This window comes from Pseudorasbora parva, chromosome 3 (assembly GCF_024679245.1).
Source record: "Pseudorasbora parva isolate DD20220531a chromosome 3, ASM2467924v1, whole genome shotgun sequence".
Classification (NCBI taxonomy): domain Eukaryota; kingdom Metazoa; phylum Chordata; class Actinopteri; order Cypriniformes; family Gobionidae; genus Pseudorasbora; species Pseudorasbora parva.
This window is the reverse complement of record NC_090174.1, coordinates 49,414,735-49,437,559: the sequence shown is the minus strand read 5'-3', so window position 1 is coordinate 49,437,559 and position 22,825 is coordinate 49,414,735. Positions and strand designations below refer to the sequence as shown.

General features: G+C 38.2%; 1 protein-coding gene across 4 annotated transcripts in view; it reads right to left on the bottom strand.

The window, feature by feature from the left end:
• Positions 1 to 1,320: 1,320 nt before the first annotated feature.
• The window catches only part of si:dkey-215k6.1 (transmembrane protein 132C), a 296,798-nt gene continuing 275,293 nt past the window's right edge, over positions 1,321 to 22,825 (bottom strand). For all 4 annotated transcript variants that reach the window (XM_067439361.1, XM_067439363.1, XM_067439364.1 and 1 more), the window contains 4 exons: positions 14,800 to 15,005; positions 12,492 to 12,765; positions 11,220 to 11,411; positions 1,321 to 4,012 (listed from right to left, as the gene is read on the bottom strand). In XM_067439361.1, coding sequence (XP_067295462.1) covers positions 2,816 to 4,012; positions 11,220 to 11,411; positions 12,492 to 12,765; positions 14,800 to 15,005 — 1,869 coding nt within the window. In that variant the 3' untranslated portion in view covers positions 1,321 to 2,815. The remainder of the gene's footprint in view (positions 4,013 to 11,219; positions 11,412 to 12,491; positions 12,766 to 14,799; positions 15,006 to 22,825) is intronic.

The following is a 22,825-nucleotide window of genomic DNA, read 5'->3' as shown; positions in this document are numbered from 1 at the left end:
TATTAGTAATTATGTTGTGATTATGCAATTTTATAACCTCAAATTGAGATGCTATATTGAATATTTTTACTTTAAAAATAACAATAAAAAATATAGCTGCAAGCAGCAAAACCTTGAAAATAAGACATGACAACATGGCTGGGAGGGTTAGACCAATTGCAACAATGAGCAATTTAAAGGCATTTTAAGATGATTTTAGGCAAAAAGGCAGAAAAATGTGTTGTAGTCTATGGGAATTTCATGTTTTGTTCTATCATAGCACCACCAAGAGGCACAATCCTACAAAAATAAAAGAATTAAGATGTCCTCGGAGTGAGCCTATACATGTGTGTCAATTGTGGTGAAACTATCTCATTCAGTTTTGGAGTTATAGACATTTATATGGGAAAAAAAGGAGCAACGACCTAGGGGGAGTTTGAAAAAGTAGATTTTTTTTTCAAAATGGCAGGAAAATGCACATAACAGAAAATGACGTCATATGCTGCAATCGAATCAGCTTGAGCCACGAATCAGAGGAAAATATTTTGTTTCTAGCTATTATGGTTCAAAAGTTATTAGCATAAATTTGAGTGACATTTTGGACAGGTGGTGGCGTTAGAGGGAATGAGTTAGAGACTCCAAATTTGGTGTGGTTTCTTTTGGGACTATAGACTCCCATAGCAGAAGAAAAAGAAGAAGCAGAATAATAATAGGAACGCTAACAGTTTTAATAGGTGCCTTCGCACCTTCGGTGCTTGGCCCCTAAAAATACACACACACAGAGGTTCACTATCTTTGTGGGGACTCTCTTGTGGGGTTTTTATACTGTACAAACTCTATATCTACCCTCTTACACTATAACCCTACCCATCACACAAAACTTTCTACATTTTTTATTTTATTTTTTTACAAAAAAAAATACAAACATTTTGTTTGATTCATAAGCTTGTATCCTCATGGGGACCAAGTCCTGTGTGCATTTAAATTGAAGTCCCCACAGGGATAGAAAAACATGTACATACACACACACACACACACACACACACACACACACACAAAAATTACAATTTAATTTGCTCTGCTCTGCTCTCCCCTACTTCTATAGTAGCTTTAAATAAACAAAACTCCATTGAAACTAACAGAAATATATCAAAGAAAAAGACTGACCCCTGCGCAAATGGGGAATCAGACGTGACAGAAGAACCCATGACATGTCTAAACATATTAAAGCCTATCATTTTTTTATTCATGTGTACATATGAAACATTTAAATGGGCCCATGACTCTTCTGTGTATTGATTGTGAAAATGTAGGCAACAGCCTTCTTGCAGTGTCCACAAGAAATTTTGAATCATTTTATTTACATCCTATCTCAATATTACACTTACAAATAAATATTGCATTCTTACAATCTACATTTCAATTCTACCACTGTCCATCTGTGAGCGTGTTTTCACCTGAGCTTTCAAAGAGAAGGTTTCCACATCTGTCCTTCCCTACAACTCTTCAGTAATATAAACAACAAGGATTCAGGTTCAGGAGCCGGGTAAATGCTGGGGTTAGTGAGGCAGAAATAGAAAGTCGCTTTAAAACCTATAGGACATGTAAAAACCATGGGGAGGTGCTCCATGTAAAAAGGGGGCAAATGATGTACATTTCGCCTCAATAAAAAGAGAAACATTCACACATTTACCATACTGGAGAGTAATAGACCGTATCTACTCTGTATATTTTTCTATCACAGCAATCATATGGTTTTATAACACAACTCAATTTAGTGAGCTTGTATTTCTACACAGTCTGTCCCATGTTCATCATCGCTTCTTCAAACTGTCAGGTTGTACTTCTGGATCAGTTGCTGTATGGACAGTCTCAGAGCAGCGGAGGGCCATTATATGCACTCTGTGTATTTTCTTATTGTGCAAATTAACAACCTCCCGATGGGGCTCAAAAGAATTCCTCAGTCCTTTTTTTCCCACATTCACTTGATAAAATGGACAGTGCATGACGAGTCTTTATTCTCATGTTGCTTATCATCATCTATGTCTTGTGTTATTCTCCCAGAGGAGAAATGGATAGGGAGGACTGTGGTGTTTTGGTGTTTTTCACAGACTCCTTAAACAGTGTGTGCAGATATAGCTGGTACAGATTCCAGCCAGGGGGAATCCCACACGTCCACGACCACATCTCGGAATTCACGCAGGTGGGAGAGACAGTACAAAATAAGCGTTAAAAAACAAACACACACCTGGATCTGGGGCAGGCTGAGTGCTTTGAGGGCCTGTTTTGGTCTAGTTACATACTAATCTGGAAAAAGCCTGGGATTATCTCAAAAAATAAGATCTGTTGTATCCGTCCACAATCCTATGATTTAAATCTAAATAACAAAAATAACAAAAAAAAAATGAAATTACATTAGCAATAACAACCCACATTCATTGACTTTCATGGACTGTGATTTTCTGTACAGCTGTCAAGTTTGTTTCCTTTCTTTTTCTCGCTGGTCTTGTTTGGGCTTGTTTATTCAGGGTGTCGTAACTGGCATTCTGTCCCGGCGCAAGCCAATTGGCAGCCACTCTCTCTGCGCCACCTGGACTGATCGTAGAAGCCAGTGCGAATGTGCCAGTCTCTCTTCACCCGTTTCCCCTTTCTGTGAATTTCCTACTTAACTCGAGACTTCAGATGGATTTTTTTCATTCCTACCTGCATCCACTTTCGATTTTCATAATTCCTCCCTCTTGTCCTCTCTCCCTGCTTTCCCCCCACAGTGCAAAGGCATTTCTGGTGAGTTTTTGTGTGTCTGCCCTCTCCCTTTCTTTCATTCTCTTCCTAGCTTCTACAGATTGTCTTGCAGTCTCTCCATGTAGCTTCTAAGCTCGGCCGACTGTCCCAGGTCTATGTCTTGACAGACCCACTTGATGTCGTCTTCATTTCCAATAAGGATGGAGTTGGTGTATGGCCCACCTTCATCTGGTAGTACGGTGGCAAATGAAGTAAACTTGACCCTTTTGCGCTTGGCAGCACTGGGAGAGTTGTTAAGCGGTTCGACTTTTCCGCTGGGGTCGTTTCCCGAACAAGACCGTGGATCGGAGTGCACATGGGGAATGCCACGCCCGTGCAAAGAGCCGCTTTTCTGAACGCCACTCCCGTTGAGGAGGTACTTGCTCTCCTCACACCCCTCGTTGCGATCTATCGCAGTCGTGCACTCATCGTTGTGTGCCAGTTGCCCATGGTCGCTGTGATGATCCATCATGTCCGCTTCATTGCCGAGCCACACCCAATCGTGGGCGTGGTTCATATTGCCCTGCTCCAGAACAGGAAGCTGTTTGTGGCGGTAGCGGAAGGCAAAACTAACACAGTTGATGAGGAAGACGAGGATAGCAAGGCAAAAGACTCCAAGCAGGGCATACATGCCAATTTCTAGGTCTGACAGACCTCTTGGAGCCTGGGTTAAGTCGTTCTCTGCCCCGCCAGGTAGGTCCACCTGTGCTGGATAATTGGTATAGTCCACAGGGTTGTTGTTTTGTCCCCCACCCTGCTTGTTGCCCCCGGAACGACTAGTTAGCGTGGTTTTTGCAGTCGTGCTGACTTTCTTCAGGGCCGACTCTTCTCGTTCTACCGCTGTGTTTGTGTATTTCCAGCTATCTCCTCCGCTCGTTTTATCCGGTTCCAGTACCTTATGTCTCTGTTCATTTGTGCTGTTGTCTAGACTGTTCTCCTCTTGAGTTCCACTTCTCTGCTCCAGGTCGTTCTGTCCGAACTTCACCTGCACGCTTCCTATGCCCATTGCTAAAATGCTCTTCCTCTTGGATTTTTGGCAGATTTCTGAGATCATCATCTCCACACGCAGCAGCGCCCCCTGGCCCTCGCCTTCCGCCAATACCACAGGCCAGCGCTGGGATTGCTCTTGATAGGTGGAGACCACGCTCTCATCCAGCGAGGTGATGGTTAGAGAGAAGTCTTTGGGATCATAGATGTCGAGAGGTGTCACAGAGCCATCGCTATACTGAATCCATGCACTGATGATGGCCTCCTATAATGTAAAACGAAAGGTGGTGAGAAATAGAAGCATGGTGGATAAGTTTGCCCAAAAAGTAAACTCGGCATTATGTACTCACTCCAATGTTGTTTGAAACTCATATTACATTTTTGTCAAACACCAGATTACAAATTATTAAAGAATTTTACTGCTCGCTCTTTAACCCCTTTAATCCCAAAGTGTAAAATAGGTATAGTCTTAAAGCTTAAAATCTCAGCTTTACAATAAATCTATCCATTTTGAGCAGCTCTCAACTAGTGCTAAGTTATTTTCTTTTAAACTGAGTGTAGAATTTATTGTCATATTTTTCAAAACTACTGCAGTGATCAAAACAAAACAGGTGTCATTTGAAAGCTTTGAGTCTAAATTTTACAATGAATGTAGCCACTATGAGTATAATTTATGGAGGGGGGGGGGGGGGTATTTTGTACTGCAATGTGTCAAACACATCATACAACTCAGATAGTCATGTGTCATATGTCATTTGAAAGGTCTCACGGAGCAGAATACAACAAGCCTAATTGTTTGACTAAACTAATTGGACTTTTTTGACTAAACTTGAGCAAGTTTTTCTAAGTTAAGCTCTCATTCACATGGCGTTTTTCACTCATAACTTCATGAAACGTGGATAATGGCATATCATTATTTACAGCAGAATCTTGTGATTAAAAAGAGCCCAAAATCAAAAATCTCTTTTAGATCTACAGATATTTTTCGTTTACTATATAAACAAAGTATAACACAGAAATAACAGTTGCTTAGACTTGCCATTTTCGCTGGTAACTTCATGAACCGTAGGCTCCGAATGTTAAAAATGCCACATCCTTATTTACAGCAGATTCACACAGACACCAAAATCTGTCACTCGACAGGATCGAAAGTTATTCATCGTGGAATTATAACACACTATAACCTCACTGGAGCACATGCGCTAAAACTATTTTAGCTCTAAAGTTGGGTTTACACGTGTAACTTCATGAAACATTACAATTCAACTTACAGTTGATGCTCCTGATTGAAATTAGTCCAAAATCAACATAATCCATTGCATCATTATGAAATATTTCTCATGGATGTTGTGTTGATCAATGCAGTTTTAAAAAATATGGCAATTCATTTTTGTCACAGCGAGGTTGCAGCCGCCGGCGGTACACTCCAGTTTAGATGAATAACTCAGCGCTTGTTAAGAGTTAATCAAAATGGATAGATGCATTGAAAAGCTGTGAGAGAAGCTAAGCTTTAAAATTATACCTATTTTGTGTTATTTATATTTAATATTATTTATACCACGTATATGGGAACATTACCTAAAAAATGTTTATGCTACCTCATTTCCTTCCTGAGTTGTTGCATGTCAAATAAGACATATCTGTAAAATATGTTTGCCTTTTATCAGCAGTTTCTCAGCATTAGATTGTCCAAATGTAATAATTAATATTTTCTTTCTGACTGTTAAGGACTGAACAAAAATGCTACCTTTGTTCCAAATGCGGTAACATTTGATTACTTTATGCTATCACCACACAATAAAACCACTTTTGGTTGATAAACACTTATTAAAAGTGTAAGGCACTCTTTTCTTATATTTTCTCAAATTTGATTGAAATTAAATTCCCATCCTAACTGAATGTAATGGTCAAAGGGGGTGGAGTGAGTTCGGCAAAAGGCAGATGCGAACCTCCAACCTCGATTTGTGTCAAAACTTTATGCCATGCATCTTACCCCTACACTATTGCATTTAATAAACAATGCAGTATATTTGTACTTAATATAAATCTACTCCAGTAAACATTTTCTGAGAGAGGACCCACCCACATTATTTTTTGCTTTCGATGCCCATGTTCCAAATATAATACAATTTATGTTTTCTAAAATTATAAAAAGTGTGCTAACAAATGATGCATACCATTTGACTCTCCTTGCTATAGTTTTGGAGTTTGGAGTACTTTTGTGAATAGCACTCAGACAAAACAACTCTAAACATGCCTTAAGGACTTAAGGGGTTAATAAATGATTCATGTTTTCACTGAATTGGTTGATCCAGTTCACAAAACCAGTCTGCATGATTTACTCACAGATCTGCTTCTCAACCCAATGACTCAGTCTCAGGTTAACAGGAGGTGAGGAGAAGATTATCAGTGACTTCACTATATTTAGTGCATGAGTCATATGGACCACTTTTATGATACTTTTATAGAGTTTAAGCCTTTTCAAGCCTCAGTATCCATTCATTGTAATTGCATGGAAAATGATTACTGAATTTTTACTTTTGGGTGAACTATCCTTTAACAACAACAACCAAATGTGTTAAAAGTTAGAAATATTCTTATTTATATAGGTACTGCATTATTGTCCTTGGAGAGTGATGTTTAATATACTGTATATGCCATTTCATTGTGAAAATTAGGGTTTCTGCTCTGAACGTGTGAACTGCCTGTTATTGGAACTGACATCTAATAGCCATGCTGTCAAGGTTATTTCTTTTAAATTTTTGTTTAAAATGTCCCATGATAAATGCAGGAGCACTACAAGTTAAGATTTACCTTAAAAAGGCTCAGTCATTTATACACCAAATAAAACAGAAGCAAGAGGCAATTAAGTTGGTGTGCTGAAAATAATAAACTTCCTCTTCACTTGACTGTGAGGAAAAGTGCGTGCCCAAACGCAAGTCCTGCAGTAAAAATACTACAATAAGAGTACAGAATGTTTTTTGTTTTTGTTTTGTTTTTTTTGTTACAGCATCAAATTCAAGGTGGCAATATCATTTTCTGGAATAACTCCCAGCTGAAACAAATGATTTCACATCTTTCATCACCATCAACTACAGGGAAACTCAACACTACTACAAGTTGCTTTAAAAGGATTGTTCACTCAAAGGTCAAAATTTGGTCATGGTTTACTCACACATGTTGTTCTAAACCTGTATGACATTGTGCTTGTAGAAAATTCAAAACCCGTTTTCAATGTATGGGAAAAAACCATGCTTATTTAAATATTCCACAGATGAAAATAAAGTCATACAGTTCAGAAGGACATAAAAAGTGTGTAAACAATGACACCATTTTCATGTTTGAGTGAAGTTTTGATGTCAGGTTTTCCAGAAGTACATTCAAAATATCTGTAGCAGAACTTGCCAACTGTACAAATAAATTTGAGCTTATCTAAACATGCCGTCATATATAATTTAAGAAATACTAAATACTATGCCAGGGAAGAGAAAGGTAATTATTGGACTTGGATTATAATTATATAGGCTGTAGAATGTGTGGAGTTAATCACAAACGATTGAAAGATTGAAAACGCAAACTGCAGATCAACTACGCTAGTGTCAAAAATAGTGTACAAGAACAACCTCCAGATATGTGGCCACCATAAATTTGGCAGCTTCTTCAAATGAGACAAAAAGCGTTTTCCTTAATATCTGTAATTGCCAACAACTCCAAATGAGACTCTTGCAGTGTTTTCCCACCCACTCTCATTCACTCATAGTTAACCTTGGGCCTTGTGCGTGGGAAAACGCTGGCAGAAGCCAGGGAAAGCGTTTCGATTTTTAGCAGAGCCGCTATTTTAAATACTTTAATCAGATGATTCCAAACAGCACTGTAGGAGTAAGTAGAATATTAGAGCTATTCACTTCTCAGTTACAATAAGGCCTTCTAAAATGAACACCGTGCCTTAATTGGGGGGCCATGGGTTAATAGAGCAAACAGAGGCCATTTTGCAGGAATGTGTTTGCATACTGGATTATCTGCAATGGTATCTGTACTGTTGGCAGGGGAGACTCTGAGTATGCAAGAAGTGTGAGTCTGCTTTTTTCCCCCCTGAGTTGTTCCTTTACCTGAGTATTTATTGAACATTTAGTCTCAAATGTTTTGCCTATAATATCTCACTGTTTCCTTAGCCACAGTCTCTTAAAAAACCTTTAAAAAAACACAAAAGTATTCTGAAGTGCGATATTTGTGCCTATTTTTGATGTAGCACTGTTGCATGTGGACACTTGTTAATCAGCAGGTTTCCTTGCAGCTTATTAAGCTTACAACGTTTTCCAACAAATGCCAGCCTCAACTTGATGCCTAAAAATGTAGGCAATTGTCCTTGACAGGTGCAGTTCTAGTTTGTTCTCCCAGCCTAATGTACTAATTCTGCAATTCTCAGTGAAGTCAACTTCTAGAACATTCCATCTGATTCACAGTAAACTCAACCTTCTAGAATGTTTTCATATATTCAGAGGATCTTCAGTTTTTGGTTCCATTTTGGTTTGGAGCTGCTTCTGCCATTAGTAACTTCAATGCACAAGGTTTCCAGTCACAGCTTGGTTATAACTGTAAAAAAAACATGGATTCTGATATACTGCTTGATGTTGCATACTAATAATAATAATAATAATAATAATATGGCATTTTTATCATATTATTTGAATATTACTGTAATCATAAACACTGTGGGTTTTTTTTTTTGGGGGGGGGGGGGTTGCACACAAAAAATGACCGCTTACTTGACTTTCTTTTAGTTATTTTCCTATAGCAGCTAATGACTTGAAGATCTTGCACTTCCACAGGATTTGGCTTACTTCCACAGTGAAAAATAAGTTTGATAATGTTCTATCCAATTTAAAAAAAAAAAAAAATCGACAGCATTCTTTGAATTCACAGTATCCACATTTCTAGTTCTAAAACATTCCATCCATTTTAGAATATACTCAACTACTCATTTTAGAAAGTGATAGCCCATTCACATTATATCAATTTCTAGTTTTTAGATCACTGCTGGCAATTAACAGATTCTTCAACTTTAATTTCTAAAATGTTCAAGTCAGTTCAATTCATTATAGCCTCTACAACTACACTGCAATATCTAGTTCCAGAACACTCAGGGGTGATTGTAACATTTCAATATTCAATATTGGGGGGATTAGCCTAGATTACCCAATTAGGGTATGATTTAAAAAAAATACATTTTTTGGCTGGATTTTTCCTTGTGACAGTGTTACATGTTCAGCGTATTTGAATATGTATGTGTGTGCATATGTGTTTTTATCTGCATAGAGGGGAAGGGAAGTGAAGTGAATGAGGCCTTCACAGGGGAGATTCTAGGTGACACGGTCTCCGCTGACACTTCAGGGATGCGTTGTGGTCGTGTCTAGGCGCAAGTACACCATCTAAAATGGATCCGGGATGGGATAAACGGACAGACTAACATTAGCGTAGATGCCATTCTTTTTATGATGTAACGAGTACATCAGGTGTTATGGGATGTGTTCTCGGATCCAGCTAACAAAGTTAATGCAGCCCAAAACAATAATTTAACTGATTTAAATAATAGAAATGTATGAAGTTCTATGTGTACGACACATGAGATGTGATTTAGTCTAGATTTAAACTGACAGAGTGTTTGCTTCCTGAACAATGCTAGGAAATAAATAGGAAAAGGATCAACCGCCTGCACTTCTATATTTTGATATTCTAGGTATAATCATCTGGCCAGAGTTTTGAAACCGCAGTAGACATGATGGAGTATAATGCGTTAAAAGCTCGTTCAGGTAATGATGAGCCAAACCATTTAGAGCTTTGTAAGTAATAAGCAAGGTTTTTAAATGTATGCAATGTTTAATAGGAGCCAGTGCAGTGTTGACAGAACTGGGCTAACATGGTCATACTTCCTATTTCTAGTAAGAACTTGAGCTGCTACATTTTGGACCAGCTGGAGATTACACAATTCCACTAATGCCAACATCATTTTCAAGTCTATTCAGAAGAATATTGTAGTCGATAGTCATAAATGCAGCACTAAGATTGAGTAACACTAATTTGAGTGACTACTTCTTGTAAATAGAGACATAAAACCACGATTGAATGATTAGAGCAAATAATTTGCTCTTAATAAAAAACACAGCTGGATCATACAGAATTACTCAATTACAAGCCCAATCTCAAATCTACCCTTTCTGTCAAAAATACTAGAAAAGGCAGTGTCTTCACAACTATGCTCCTTTTTAGTAAGAAATTATATCTGTGGGGTCATTTTTTAGTCAGCATTTAGACTGTATTATAGTACTGAGTGTGCTCTTATTAGAGTTACAAATTAATAAAAAGCAGTAAAATGTATTCTGGTTTTTGCAGTTTTTGCCTATTTAAATTCTATTTTCAAACTTATCACATACAGTGAGGGTCAATAAGTGTAATTTATTGAAAGCCAGTTGTCTTCTGAAAAAAATAACACCTTGCACTTGAGGATAGCACATTCTGTTATAATTCTACAGTCAAAAAAAACAAATATGTGAAAACGCCCCTTTTTAGCTTCAGGTTCTAAAGGGTTAAAGAGTTTATCCAATCCCTTCCTCTCCTATAGCAGTGAATGAGTGGAATTTTTCCTTAGTGACACAACAATGTACGACTTATGCGATACTGTAGTAGATGGTTGCATAGTTATAATTTTCTTCCTAATATTATCAATCTTGCAGGTAAAAAAAAGTAATTACTGCTGAGCTGTTTGCAAATGTCAGAAGTTGAAGCTTTATTTATTTTTAATTTAGCCACTGTATCAAATAAATACCTAGGGTTGTGTTTGTTTTCTTCTAAGAGAGTCGAGAAATAAGCAGATCTAGCAGTTTTTACAGCATCTTTTCTTTTACATCAACATGGAGGATTTAGTGGAGGGTTTCTGTCACCTGGTTGAAAACAAACACTTTTAACATGAAATGACACGAAATTACCACTATAACCAGTAGATGGCTGCAGAGGACCACTCATTAGTCATTTCTACTCCCTTTTATAGTTCTTTTCATGTGTTTTGTATAGCAATGTATATATGATGTATAGCAAGAGTATAGCAAGAGAATGAAAAAGTCACAGTCCATTTAACTGAAATAAATTTCATGAAATTCAAGAAGCCCAGATTTTACAGTGGATGAGAAAGTGTCTTGAATTGTGTTTATGACAAAGAAATACACAATCTATTAAAAAATGCACACGTTGTTCCTCTGCTTTTGACGCTGGCGCTGTGCTGTTTTGAACTGAAGAACACACTGAATAACACGCAGCCTAAAATACTAAGATGAGCCAAAGCCTGCTGCCAGATTCACATGAGTTTTAAAGAGGACTGAGGTGATCCTGAATTAGTGTATATAATACAGAGTTAATTATAAATGAGTGGTTGAGTGGAAATGGTTAATTATTAATTATTCACCTCTTGTGTCTCTCACCTGTTTGGGTGTGTGCAACAGGTCCTGAGCAGTGGCTGTGATGTAGAAGGCTCTGTTGTTGGTGGAACTGGGCTGCAATGACAAACTCAAAGAGCCCACCAGCTGAACCCCCAGATCAGTGATGGTCACTTTATCATCCAGCACTGTGATGGTCTTCTCAGCCAGAATAGAATCAGACAAAGGGGATATCACCTGGGAAATACAAAGAAATGGAAGCACCAAGGATCCAATTCACACAGTGTCTGTCTGTCTGTCTGTCTGTCTGTCTGTCTGTCTGACTGTCTGTCTGTCTGTCTGTCTGTCTGTCTGTCTGTCTGTCTGTCTGTCTGTCTGTCTGTCTATCTATCTATCTATCTATCTATCTATCTATCTATCTATCTATCTATCTATCTATCTATCTAATATAAATATTTGAAAACCCTTTCCTGTCCCTGTTTCCGTTATATAATATCTCCCATCCTTACAAATGTAAAGCAAAGGCGGGGAGATACAAACTGACTCTTTGCAATTGCTTTACTATGACAGACAGGCAGTATGACAGGTGTACAAAGAGCTCTCAGAATCAATGTGTCATCGTCAAGCATCATATTCTGTTAACGTGGACATAACTGACACCATGAGGATTCCTGAGCTGAGAGGAAGAAAGGAAAATAACAAAAATAGCAGGAAATCAAAGGGGTGGCAAAAACCTAAACGATAGGGAGACAACGTGAAAAAAGGAGAGAATTCCACACAAAACTAAAAAAATAACTCCAAACCACAAGCATCTTATATAACCATCACACATTTGGACCAACATGTGAAACATGATAAAGTGCAAATGGAGCCTGACAGACATGAAAACACACATGGAGTGAAAATGAACATAAACACACAGGAGCCTCTTAGTCAACGGGTTCCCAACAGAACACTTGACTTTGGAATGAGTATTCAACACAGCTGAGATTTTAACACCTGTAGGCAAACAAGCTTGTTATCACTCACATGCAATGAGGGGTGAATATTTCTGGTGTGTTTGACAAGGGAGGTGTTACTATCGCTCAGGTTCTTTCTTTATTTGTCAGCGGTGAATACTCTAAATAATGTATGCTGACTTTATCTGCTTGGTGAACAGCTCAGTTTTTAAATAGAGTCAAACAAACTGACTATGAAAAAATTAGGCATGGGTTTGATTCCCAGGGAACACGTATACTGTACCAATATGCCAAATATATAAATACAGATGTAGATACCTTGTATGTTATCATGATGGATGGAAAGATGAATAGATACCTGTATAGTGGTGATGCCCAGGTCTCTTCCCACGAGCACTCTTCCATCAATTAGTCTAGCAATGCGTGTATCTTCCACTTTTAGGAAGTCCAGGACCATCTCTGTGATGTCGGCTGACCAATCAGAACCCAGCATGTGCACAAGCTCCCCACCAGGGTCAGCTGGCTCAGCTACGAAGTGTGTGAGAACACGTACTAAAGCGTACTGATACTGCAGGGCACAGCCTTTGCCCTTCCTCTCATCCTCCTCGTCATCTTCACTGTCCCGGGTCGGCCTGGGCATCAAAGAAAGCAGATAAGAAATTTTAAAATCTGTTTAGAAAACACAAAAACAATTGTATGACTATGAAGTGGTGACATGACTCTGGCTATGGAATAAAGCCCTGAAGTACAATGGCAAAAACATTATTATTGAAATTCCATTATGTATAGTCGTAATATTCAATAAACACAACACAAACGGGTTGATTTTGGGTTGTTTAAGTTAAAATAATGGGCCTTATTTTAATGATCTATGCACATGATCAAACGCATGGTGCAGGTGCACACAGGATGTATCAGAATCCATTTTTGCTAATTTAACAACGGGAAAAAACGGTCGACATGCCAGGCAGATGGTCCAAAAGGGTTGTACCTAGTCTCTTAATGAATCATGGGTGTGTATTGGGCATAACGTCTAATAAACCAATCAGAGTCTCATTTCCCATTCCCTATAAAAGTCAATAAAGCAATTTTAAAACAACAGCCAATTTAAGTCGTCATTACTATTCGTCAAATAGATACATGCAACGACTATCCATTATGCAATGGAGGCATTTATCATAATTTATCTTTATGTACACAATAATAATCGTTTCCATTGTAATCCTTTTATTTTTAATATTTGGCATGTTTGGGTGCTGCTGTGCGTCCCTGTGTGTGTAATAAGCAAAATGTACACGTGCTGTGCACCCACCTATAGGCTCATATTACTAACATGCCCTTTAGATAACACAAAAAATACTGCACTAATGACTTTAGACCAGGTATTTCTTGGTAATTGCCGCAGTCGTTTTCAGTTGACTCAAAATAGCAATAGAACACGCCAGTAATGCACCTGAACACAGCTCGTTTTCAGACCAGCATGCCCATGCGTGGAAAGATGGGTGCGAATGCATTTGCTATTTAAAAACGATGTGAAAATTATAACTCTAGAAAAGTAAAAAGAATGTGAAAAAGACATCATGCAAATTGGCCATACTGGATCTTTCCTTGTTCAGTTGTCAAGCTTCAAAAATTAGGAAAAAGCAACAACAAAAATATAAGTATTAGTTGAATTTTATTTTTTGAGAGAACCACTATACAGGTATATGTATCTATCAATCTTTTTTATTTATATTTCAAAATTGTATTTTTGTAGAAATATTAGTTTAAACAGTCTGTCCACGACATTACAGCTGTTCGTGAGGTAATTTAAATGATACGGTTTCTTTAGTTAACATCAGTTAATGTATTAACTAACATGAGCATGAGCAATACATTTGGTACTGTATTTGTTAATCTTTGTTAATAAAAATACAGCTGTTCGTGGTTTGTTCATGTTAGTTCACAACGCATTAACAGTGCATATGTTAACAAGATTTTAATAAAGTATGTTGAAATTAACAAAGATAAATAAATGCTTTATAAGTGCAGTTCATAATTAGTTCATGTTAACTAATGAACCTTATTGTAAAATTTTACCAATAATCTCATTTTCATTTTTGCTCATTAAAACATGCCAAATCACTGTGTGAAAAAGATGCAGCTGGTTTCCTGACTGATTAAAACTGAGAAAAATGTATTTTTCTGCTTGAATGTTATAGTTCTTGTTTTCTTTTGTCTGCTTTTCGGTTGGGTTTTGTTTTGTTTTCTTTGCCTCATCTTTTCTTTCCCCCCATTTTATTTCTCTCTCTGAAACTGTGATTACTTCAAATTTCCAGTTCACCTAGGGGGAAGCATTGCGTGGGGTGTGCGTGTGCTTGTGTGTGTGTGTGTGGTTCTTGGTGGTAACAGTGGTTTTGTTGTTACAGGCAGAGAGACAGAAATTGGCCAAATTGAAAAATGGGCCCAGCAGACAGACTGAAGGCCAACGAGCAGAATTGGGCTGTGAAAAAACAGACGTATATCCACACACACAAACACGCAGCAAATGCCATGAAAATGAAAGGGATGGTGCTGGATCTCTGTGGATAAAAACAGTGTACCCTTCTCCTCTGATGTCGGCTCACATAGGCAACATATAAATATACCTTTCGCTGTCTTACACAAACAGACAGACACACACACACCTCTTGTTGGTGATGATGGGCACCCTCCATCCTTTGACTTGGCTGAGCTCGGCATCAGAGACGTCTATCTGGAGCGGTAACCGTGGCACCCAAACGGTGAGCTCTAATTGGCTGGTCAAATAGAGGTAGGTAAAGTTCACTTGAAGAGAGACACGCCCCCTCATCTCTTTCCCATTCACCAACACCTCATCACAACCAACAGATACCTGCAGTGCAAGAGAAACAGAAAGACGCACAAAAAGTGAAGTAGAGGTGGATCGAACAGTCGCGATAGTTTTGTTGATTTTATAATGGCTCTGGCATTTTGCAGTATTTTTTTTCCCAAGCACAATCCACAATTACACTTATCTGAAGAAAATGGAGAGCACCCTTTTCACATAATTATCTGAAAACTGGGAAAACAGACTAGTGAGCGTCTCCTTGTTAGTCTCACTGTCTTTTTCCTCCTCTTTTCTTTTTTTTATATGGACTTTTTCCCCGTCTTCTCTATATTTTGCCCTCTTTACTCTCTGTCATGATTAATGGTGGTCTGTACCCACTGGACGTTTATGACACTTTGATGGGCTGTGTCTGTGTGACGTTGTCATGGTGAACAGAGCACCATCATTTTCCTACCGGTAAATCACACACACACACACACACACACACACACACACACACACACACACACACACACACACAAGCTCAAGCAGCATGAAGCAGTCACATCTCACCATTACAGCTCAGGGTCACCACGGGGGCATGATGAAATCTGAAATCAAGGGGCATTTGTGTCATGTACGACTAAAAATTCTCAAGCTTTTGTGGTTTGTCGAGTGCTTTTATTTTATAAACATGTCCCTCTTCATGTTAATAATAATCACCAAAGAAGGAAATTGAGAGAGAAAGAGAGCTGGAGAAGAAATAAGAACACTGAACACAGATATTCAGAGCAGACCACACATTTTTTCATAACTGACTGAATAAAAAAACAATGCCAGTCTTTTGCAGTTTACTAGGTAACAAACCAATTCAATGAGTAGTTTAAATACTCAAGGCCAAAATAAGCTTTTCTACTTTTTGCAATACAATACAATAATTTAAGCAGTATTATTTTACATTTCATTTCTAATTGCTGAGCGTTTACTTGCATTTACTTTGGTTAGAAACCTAAAAAAAACTTTGTTTTATACATATTCTTTACTGCATATGATTTCACGGTTACTGTTAAGAACATGAAGCAATGATTCCTTAACTGAGGCGTTTAAAAGAATATTTAAAAAAAGAGCTGTACCATAATAGCCTAGAAATCTAGATGCACCCTAGCGGCAGCAAATCTAATCTGACGTGAGTGTTGTCTAGCAACTCTCAATACAGTTCTGAGCTGTAAAAAACAAACTGTGGTCAGGCCAATCACATCGTGTATAGAGAGTCGGTGGGCGGTGCTTAATATAATGACAGCCGAGTTGTGATTGAGTGCTTCTAGTAAACACAGAAACTGGCGAACGGCGGCGGTCTTTCGAATCAGCTTTGACCGTGACTCTGGAAGACTTGGAGTTAAGCTTTTCTCTGAGAAAAGAACAAAGAACAGCACTGAAGTCATTCTTAAAAAGGGAAGATGTGTTCCGAGTTTTGCCGACCGGATACAGCGAAGAGTTTAATCTGTCAACTAGCTCTGTTTCACCTTCGTTGCTCTGGTTGGTTGAAGTGCTATCGTATTGGGTGCAGAGGGAGTTTGAAAGACAACCGTTTATCCCGCCCCTGGGATTGAGCCCTGTCTATGGTGAGTTTCCAGACCAAACATCTTGATGTGGGTCTGGCTTGTCAGGCTAGTGCCATAAAGCATTGTGTATGACAGTCAGACTTTACTCTATATAGCACATTCATTTTAGTGGTAGAGAACTGTGAAATTAGACAACTGAAATATTATGCATAATGCTGACATACACTATTTGTTTGATACTTTAAAGTGCACTTTTACACTAAACCAAATGAACAGAGGCAAATTATTTAGGTAAAAAAAATTATAATGTCAAGAGATCTGGGAATACTTGATCATGGAGGTGGAGAGCAAGAGGGTCAGAAAATGTTTTATTAAATTGCCATTCTAATCAGGCAGTTAAACAAAGACCCTTTTAAAAGCAAGACCAATTGAAATGCACTGATTCATTCAAGGGAAGCAATTAGAATAAAAATATGAGATAAAAATGTCATTTCATCAAAGTAAATATACTGTAACTGCACACCCACACACTCTCCATAGACGTAATGGTTTTTATACTGTACAGACTGTATATTCTATCCCTTTACAATAAACATGCACACACACACAAAATTAGAGAACAACATACAATTTCCTAAATTTCAAGGTCACTGCTTAGTCCTTTTTGAAAATATCCATAGGAGCAGAAGGGCAGTTTTTTAAGCATATTTCACAAGTTGAATATATTCTGAAGTACAGTATATATAACTTAAATAAGACAATTGAAAAATAACACTGGTCAAAATTAGCGTACACTTTTAGATAACTTCAAGCTTTGGGTGTTAATCTGGCACTTGGTGCTAATTTCCGTAATAATCTAGCAAACCCTATTTAACGTGAACCAAACTTTCCAATTTTTACTGACTTCGCAAAATGGCAAGCCACTCTAAGGTTACTGAAACCCTACGACACCAGGTTGTCCAGATAAAGGTCAAAGGGATGACCCTTTCAGCTATTGCAAAAGAAGTTGTTCATTCCAAATCTGAACACTAATTCATTCAAGTACCCAAAAAGGTTCGCAAGACCAATGCATGAGAGGACAGGACAAAGCGGAGTCTTTCAATGTAGAATTGGTTCAACACTGCAGCTGGAATTACTCGCCAGTTCAGAGCTGGACACAGTAAGCATGCATCTCGCCATACAGTGTCTTGTCATTTAAGAGAATTCAGACTGAATGCTCACTCTGCAGTGACCAAGCCTCTCATCAGCAGAACGAATCAAAAGGCTAGACTAACCTTTGCTGAGGAGCATGTTGTGTGAACAGAGGAGAACTGGTCCAAAGTTAATTTTAGTGATAATGCAAGTTTACTTCATTTGTGTCTGATGGGAAACATTATGTTCGGCATCAAACTGGGGAAAGATTGAACCCAAAGTGCCCAAAGAAGTCAGTAAAAGATGGAGAAGGAAGTGGCATGGTTTTGGGGATGTTTCTGCAGCAGGAGTTGGGCCTAATATACAGCTACATGGCAGAACCTGTTTATCAGAACCTCCTTCGGCAACACGTGCTTCCTTCACTGCGAGCATCTCCCAATCAGCCCGCAATTTTTATGCAAGACAATGCCCTCTATCACACTGCAAAACAGGTAAAGCAGTTGCTTGAAAGTGAGAACATTGAAATAATGAAATGGCCAGCCCAGAGTCTGATCTAAACCCCATTGGAAATCTATGTAAAATTATTGGCGATAAAGTTATGGCTATGAAACCCACTACAGTTACCGAACTGTGGAAGAGACTGGAAGAAAAGTGGACCAAGATCATACTGGAGCAGTGTGAGTATATAGTGATGTCCTGTGGCCGCTGATGTGCTGAGCTCATTCAAAGCAAGGGCCTCTATACCTCCTACTAATTTATGACTGCTATAAGCATCACATTTTAGTTGTAATGTTTTTTTGTTTTGTTTTTTTGTGCTGCATTGGTTATTGTTCTCTAATTTTGATCACAGTGTTTTTGACAAAATAAAGGTTTTTGTTGAAGTACCTTGGTATTTTGTAAAACATGCTCGCTGAACAAGGGTATACCCACAGATAATCTTCCTTCAAACAATGAATATCAACAAAAAAATCTAATTTTTCTAAATTGTTCTCTAATTTTGATCTCCACTGTATAACAGATCCGATGCTGTGGATATTTTTATATAGGACGTAATGTTCTGCCACACAAACACAGACAACCACAGTTGATAAAAGGCACCCTCTAGAAGCCCTCAAGTTTTTGTGTATGTGTGTGACTATTGAAAGAGCCATTACCCAGAATTCCCTGCAAGGATGCTACGCTCAATTTCTCTACCTTTGCTTCCATCTCTGTTCTTGCAATTTGCACCTTTTTCAATCCACCCATCTTTCTGATCATCTCCAGTGTTGTTCTAAGAGCCGCCATCCTGTCATTCTCTGCAGCAGACATGACTGTGTCAGCTCTAAGGACTGCAAGGCTAATGACACTGGAAAATGGCAGCTAAAGTGGCATGTGGCCATATCAGAACATCAAAAACATGACATGAGAAAGACATTTGGAAGCTGGGACACAGCATCACACTTCTCCTCTGCGGTTAATAATTGTATAAACCTACAAAGTTCCAAATAGGCAACATATTCGGCTAGATCTGCTATATTAAAAAAACACGGGAGGAATAACACTGGAATAAGTACTCGCAAGGCATAAAAATAAAAGTAGTAATAAAATGAAATGGCCACTGTTACCATTATGATACTGTGTGAATCGTGTTTTCTGTCCGTTTGAATCAGAGAGAATCAACATATTGTATATTGCAACCCTTCTTTTTTTTTTAAAGGCAGCTATTGTATATCCAAATATTGCAGTGACATTAAGATTGCTTTTGCATGCTCAACAATTTTATAATGAAAGTCAATAGGAGATTTTCAGACTATAACATAAAAAAATATATATTAGAAAACAATAGACTTAGACAATAGACAATAGACAACACTTGACCTGAAATTGTCTACAAAATAAATGAATGTATAGAAATGCATATAAGAATTTTAATTGCATTAAATGCATAAATATGGTGGAATTTGAGAGTTAAAAATTAAGAAACACTATGCATACACATTCTTCTACAGTGCCTATAGTTTGAACACATATGTGCATGTGCATGATGTCACCTTTTTCACAAATTAATGTTTTTGTATTTTTTTGTAGCAAAAAACGATAAGAGTATATCATCTAAACCAGCCCCAGGACACTGATAACAGTGGATCACATAAGCAAAGTACGTGCTTCGCAAACATGAAGCGTAATTGACTATATTTAATTCAAACATTTATTGACACTGGCTTCGGTCAGTTTTGAATACCTAGTTTATCCAGTTTTCTCTCTCATTTCCTCTCATCTTGTGGCTGATGGCATATTATTTTGTGACTTCGGAACAAACCTGTATAAACACTTCCCTTCGTCAAAGACAAAGAGCTGAGCTATGGATTTGATGACACTGAAAAATCGATTTAATCTCTGTCTCTATTTTAAAGAGAGGGGGAGAGGAGACTGTGCAATGAGAGAGAGAGAGAGAGAGAGAGAGAGAGAGAGGGGGGGGTGGGGTGGGGTGGGGGGGAGATGAAGGCCAATGCAAGAGCACTATGAAGAGAAAATTATGTCACAACAAGAAAGGCGAAATATCCCAAAAACAATTGGAGGTTTTCTAATACCTCTATAAAATGAATCGTGTTTGGACCTTTAGGAAGTGAAATTTGGAGAGAATATAGAGAAAAACACCTTTGAATGAGTATAACATACAGACCTTCTTCAAGCACCAACAGAAAATACAAAAACAAATAAATACTTAAGGGTCCCATGGTATAGATTTTTATTTTGAGCTTTTTTCAACATTAATATGAGTTCCCCTAGCCTGAATATTGTCTCCAAGAGGCTAGAAATTTTGATTGGTGTAAACCGAGTTCTGGCTGTCTTTCTCTGCCTTTGAGAAAATGAGAGCTCAGACGAACTGATCTTGAATTCTCCTGTTATGACGTCATACCAGAAAATGTTTCCACCCCTTCCTCTGTTTTGCCCGCCCAGAGAATTAGTAGAGAATGGATTCAGTTTTGGACTGGCAGTGCTGCAGCTGCTGCTTGTGCCACACTAAACCATGCCCCCTCCGCCACATAATCTAATTTCAAATGCAAAGATATCAGCCAATCACAACAGAAGCTACCATATTTTCTGCTTAACTTCTGCTTAACTGCATTATTTATTAGACTCCAGGCCGAAAGAAAAGTGTGTTTTTTCACTGAGCACATTCTCTGCAGTCTGAGCGCGATGCACTGCAAGCTCACTCTCGCTCAGGTAAACCATTATCACCTTCACCGCTTACATGTGTTTTATTGAACTAAATACATTTCAATCGGCTAAAACGAATACGCAGGTTACTTTTCTGAACAAGAGCGCTCCCGAGTCGGTGTTCTTCACACTGTTCACGTGAATCGCGGCACAGTTCGGCACACACACAGACAAAATACTGTCAGTTCAATAGGGAACACAGCTTTTACATTATCAATTTTTCATACCAACTGTGCCATGTTCTGAACTAAACTGCCAGTGTTAAAACTACCTTTATTAATATTCTTAAAAGGAGATAAATCACTGCTTATTTTGAATTGTTAAGCTAAGGCTTAAGGGGCATGAACTAGTTCTTTGATAAACATCTGTGACCTTTGATCCACGTCTAGTCTTCATGCTCTGAGTATGGTTTCACTAATAATAAACGTACATTTGCATAAAGCATGCATATTTGTCCATATTCATGTTGATTTGAGTATTAAAAACTTAAAAACTTATACATTTAAGGTACATTTAGAACTGATAAAAATGTGCGATTAAACGCGAGTTAACTCATGACAATATGCGATTAATCATGGTTTTAATCGATTGGCATCCCTAGTTAAAACCATTCCAATAATATAAGTACACCTCAGGAAACATAAAATGGCACCAATAAAATGGGACCTTTAAGAAGCTAAGAAACCTAATAAAAGAATATAAAACTAGCTTCTTAAATTAACTATTAATAAGTTTTTATAATCGACTTGACTACATTAGTTAAAAAAGAAAGAAGAAAAATTAATTTCTTTAGAAAAATAGTGACGTGAATGGCCAAGTATGGCAAATACTCAGAATTTGTCCTCTGCATCTAACTCATCCAAGTTAGTGCACACACATTAGAAGTAGTGAGTAGTGAACACTAGGGGAGTGACGAGACAATTATCTCATGAACAAGACAAGATTTCTGCGCAGTATTTATAAGAAACCCTTAATAACAAAATTCACGACTGAAAAAAAGTTGTGAATGTGTGTTTTGAAATTATTTTAATCATCTTGTAATGAATAAAATTTCAAATCTAATTTCAAAATATGAATTATCATTTGAATTTTTTGCCTTCTCTAGCAAAACCTGTTGTGAGTTTGGAGTGTAAACACTACCTGTTTAACGTCCCGCGGACAGAATACATTAATAATGGAGCGGTTCATAGAGTTTTATTTTGAACTTGGCAAGAGGAGAACTGTCCCCCTTGCTCTCGTCACGTGAACAGTGAACTGTGAACTGATAGGGGGCGGCAGTGGCTCAGTGGTTCATGTAGATTGTCTCCAAACCGAAAGGTTGGTGGTTCGATCCCCGGTTCCACCTGACCAAGTGTCGAGGTGTTCTTGAGCAAGACACCTAACCTCCCAATGAGCTGGATGGTGCCTTAAATGGCTGACTCATTGCCTCTGTGAATGAATGGGTGAATGTGAGGCAAAAATGTAAAGCGCTTTGGATGCGCTTAGGGTCTGTTAAAAGCGCTATATAAATGCAGTCCATTTACCATTCCTGCTGCGCTGTGTGCGACTCTGCATCTCATCCAACTGAATTATATGTTTGTTTGTTTTCTATAAAAAAATAAAAAAATAAAAAAATCTAAATTACTGTAGTCTTGGCATATTCTATGCTAATTTCACCCTCATGCCTCGTCATGGCGATATTGCAGGACAAAGCTTTTTACTTGTGACCTCATAATCTCATCACATCCCTAGTGAACACATACATTGCAAACTGTGGCCACACACCCGGAGCAGTTGGCAGCCATTTTTGCAATAGGAGGTTGGGGGTCTTGCTCAAGGGCACCTCAGTCACTTCCTGATGGTATTGAGAATCAAACCCACAACACCTCTCCACCGATCAGCTGGTGTGTGGTGGCCGTTCTGGCACAATATGGCTGCCGTCAGATCATCCAGGTGGATGCTGCATATTAGAACTGATTGAGGAGATCCCCCTCCATGTATAGCACTTTGAGG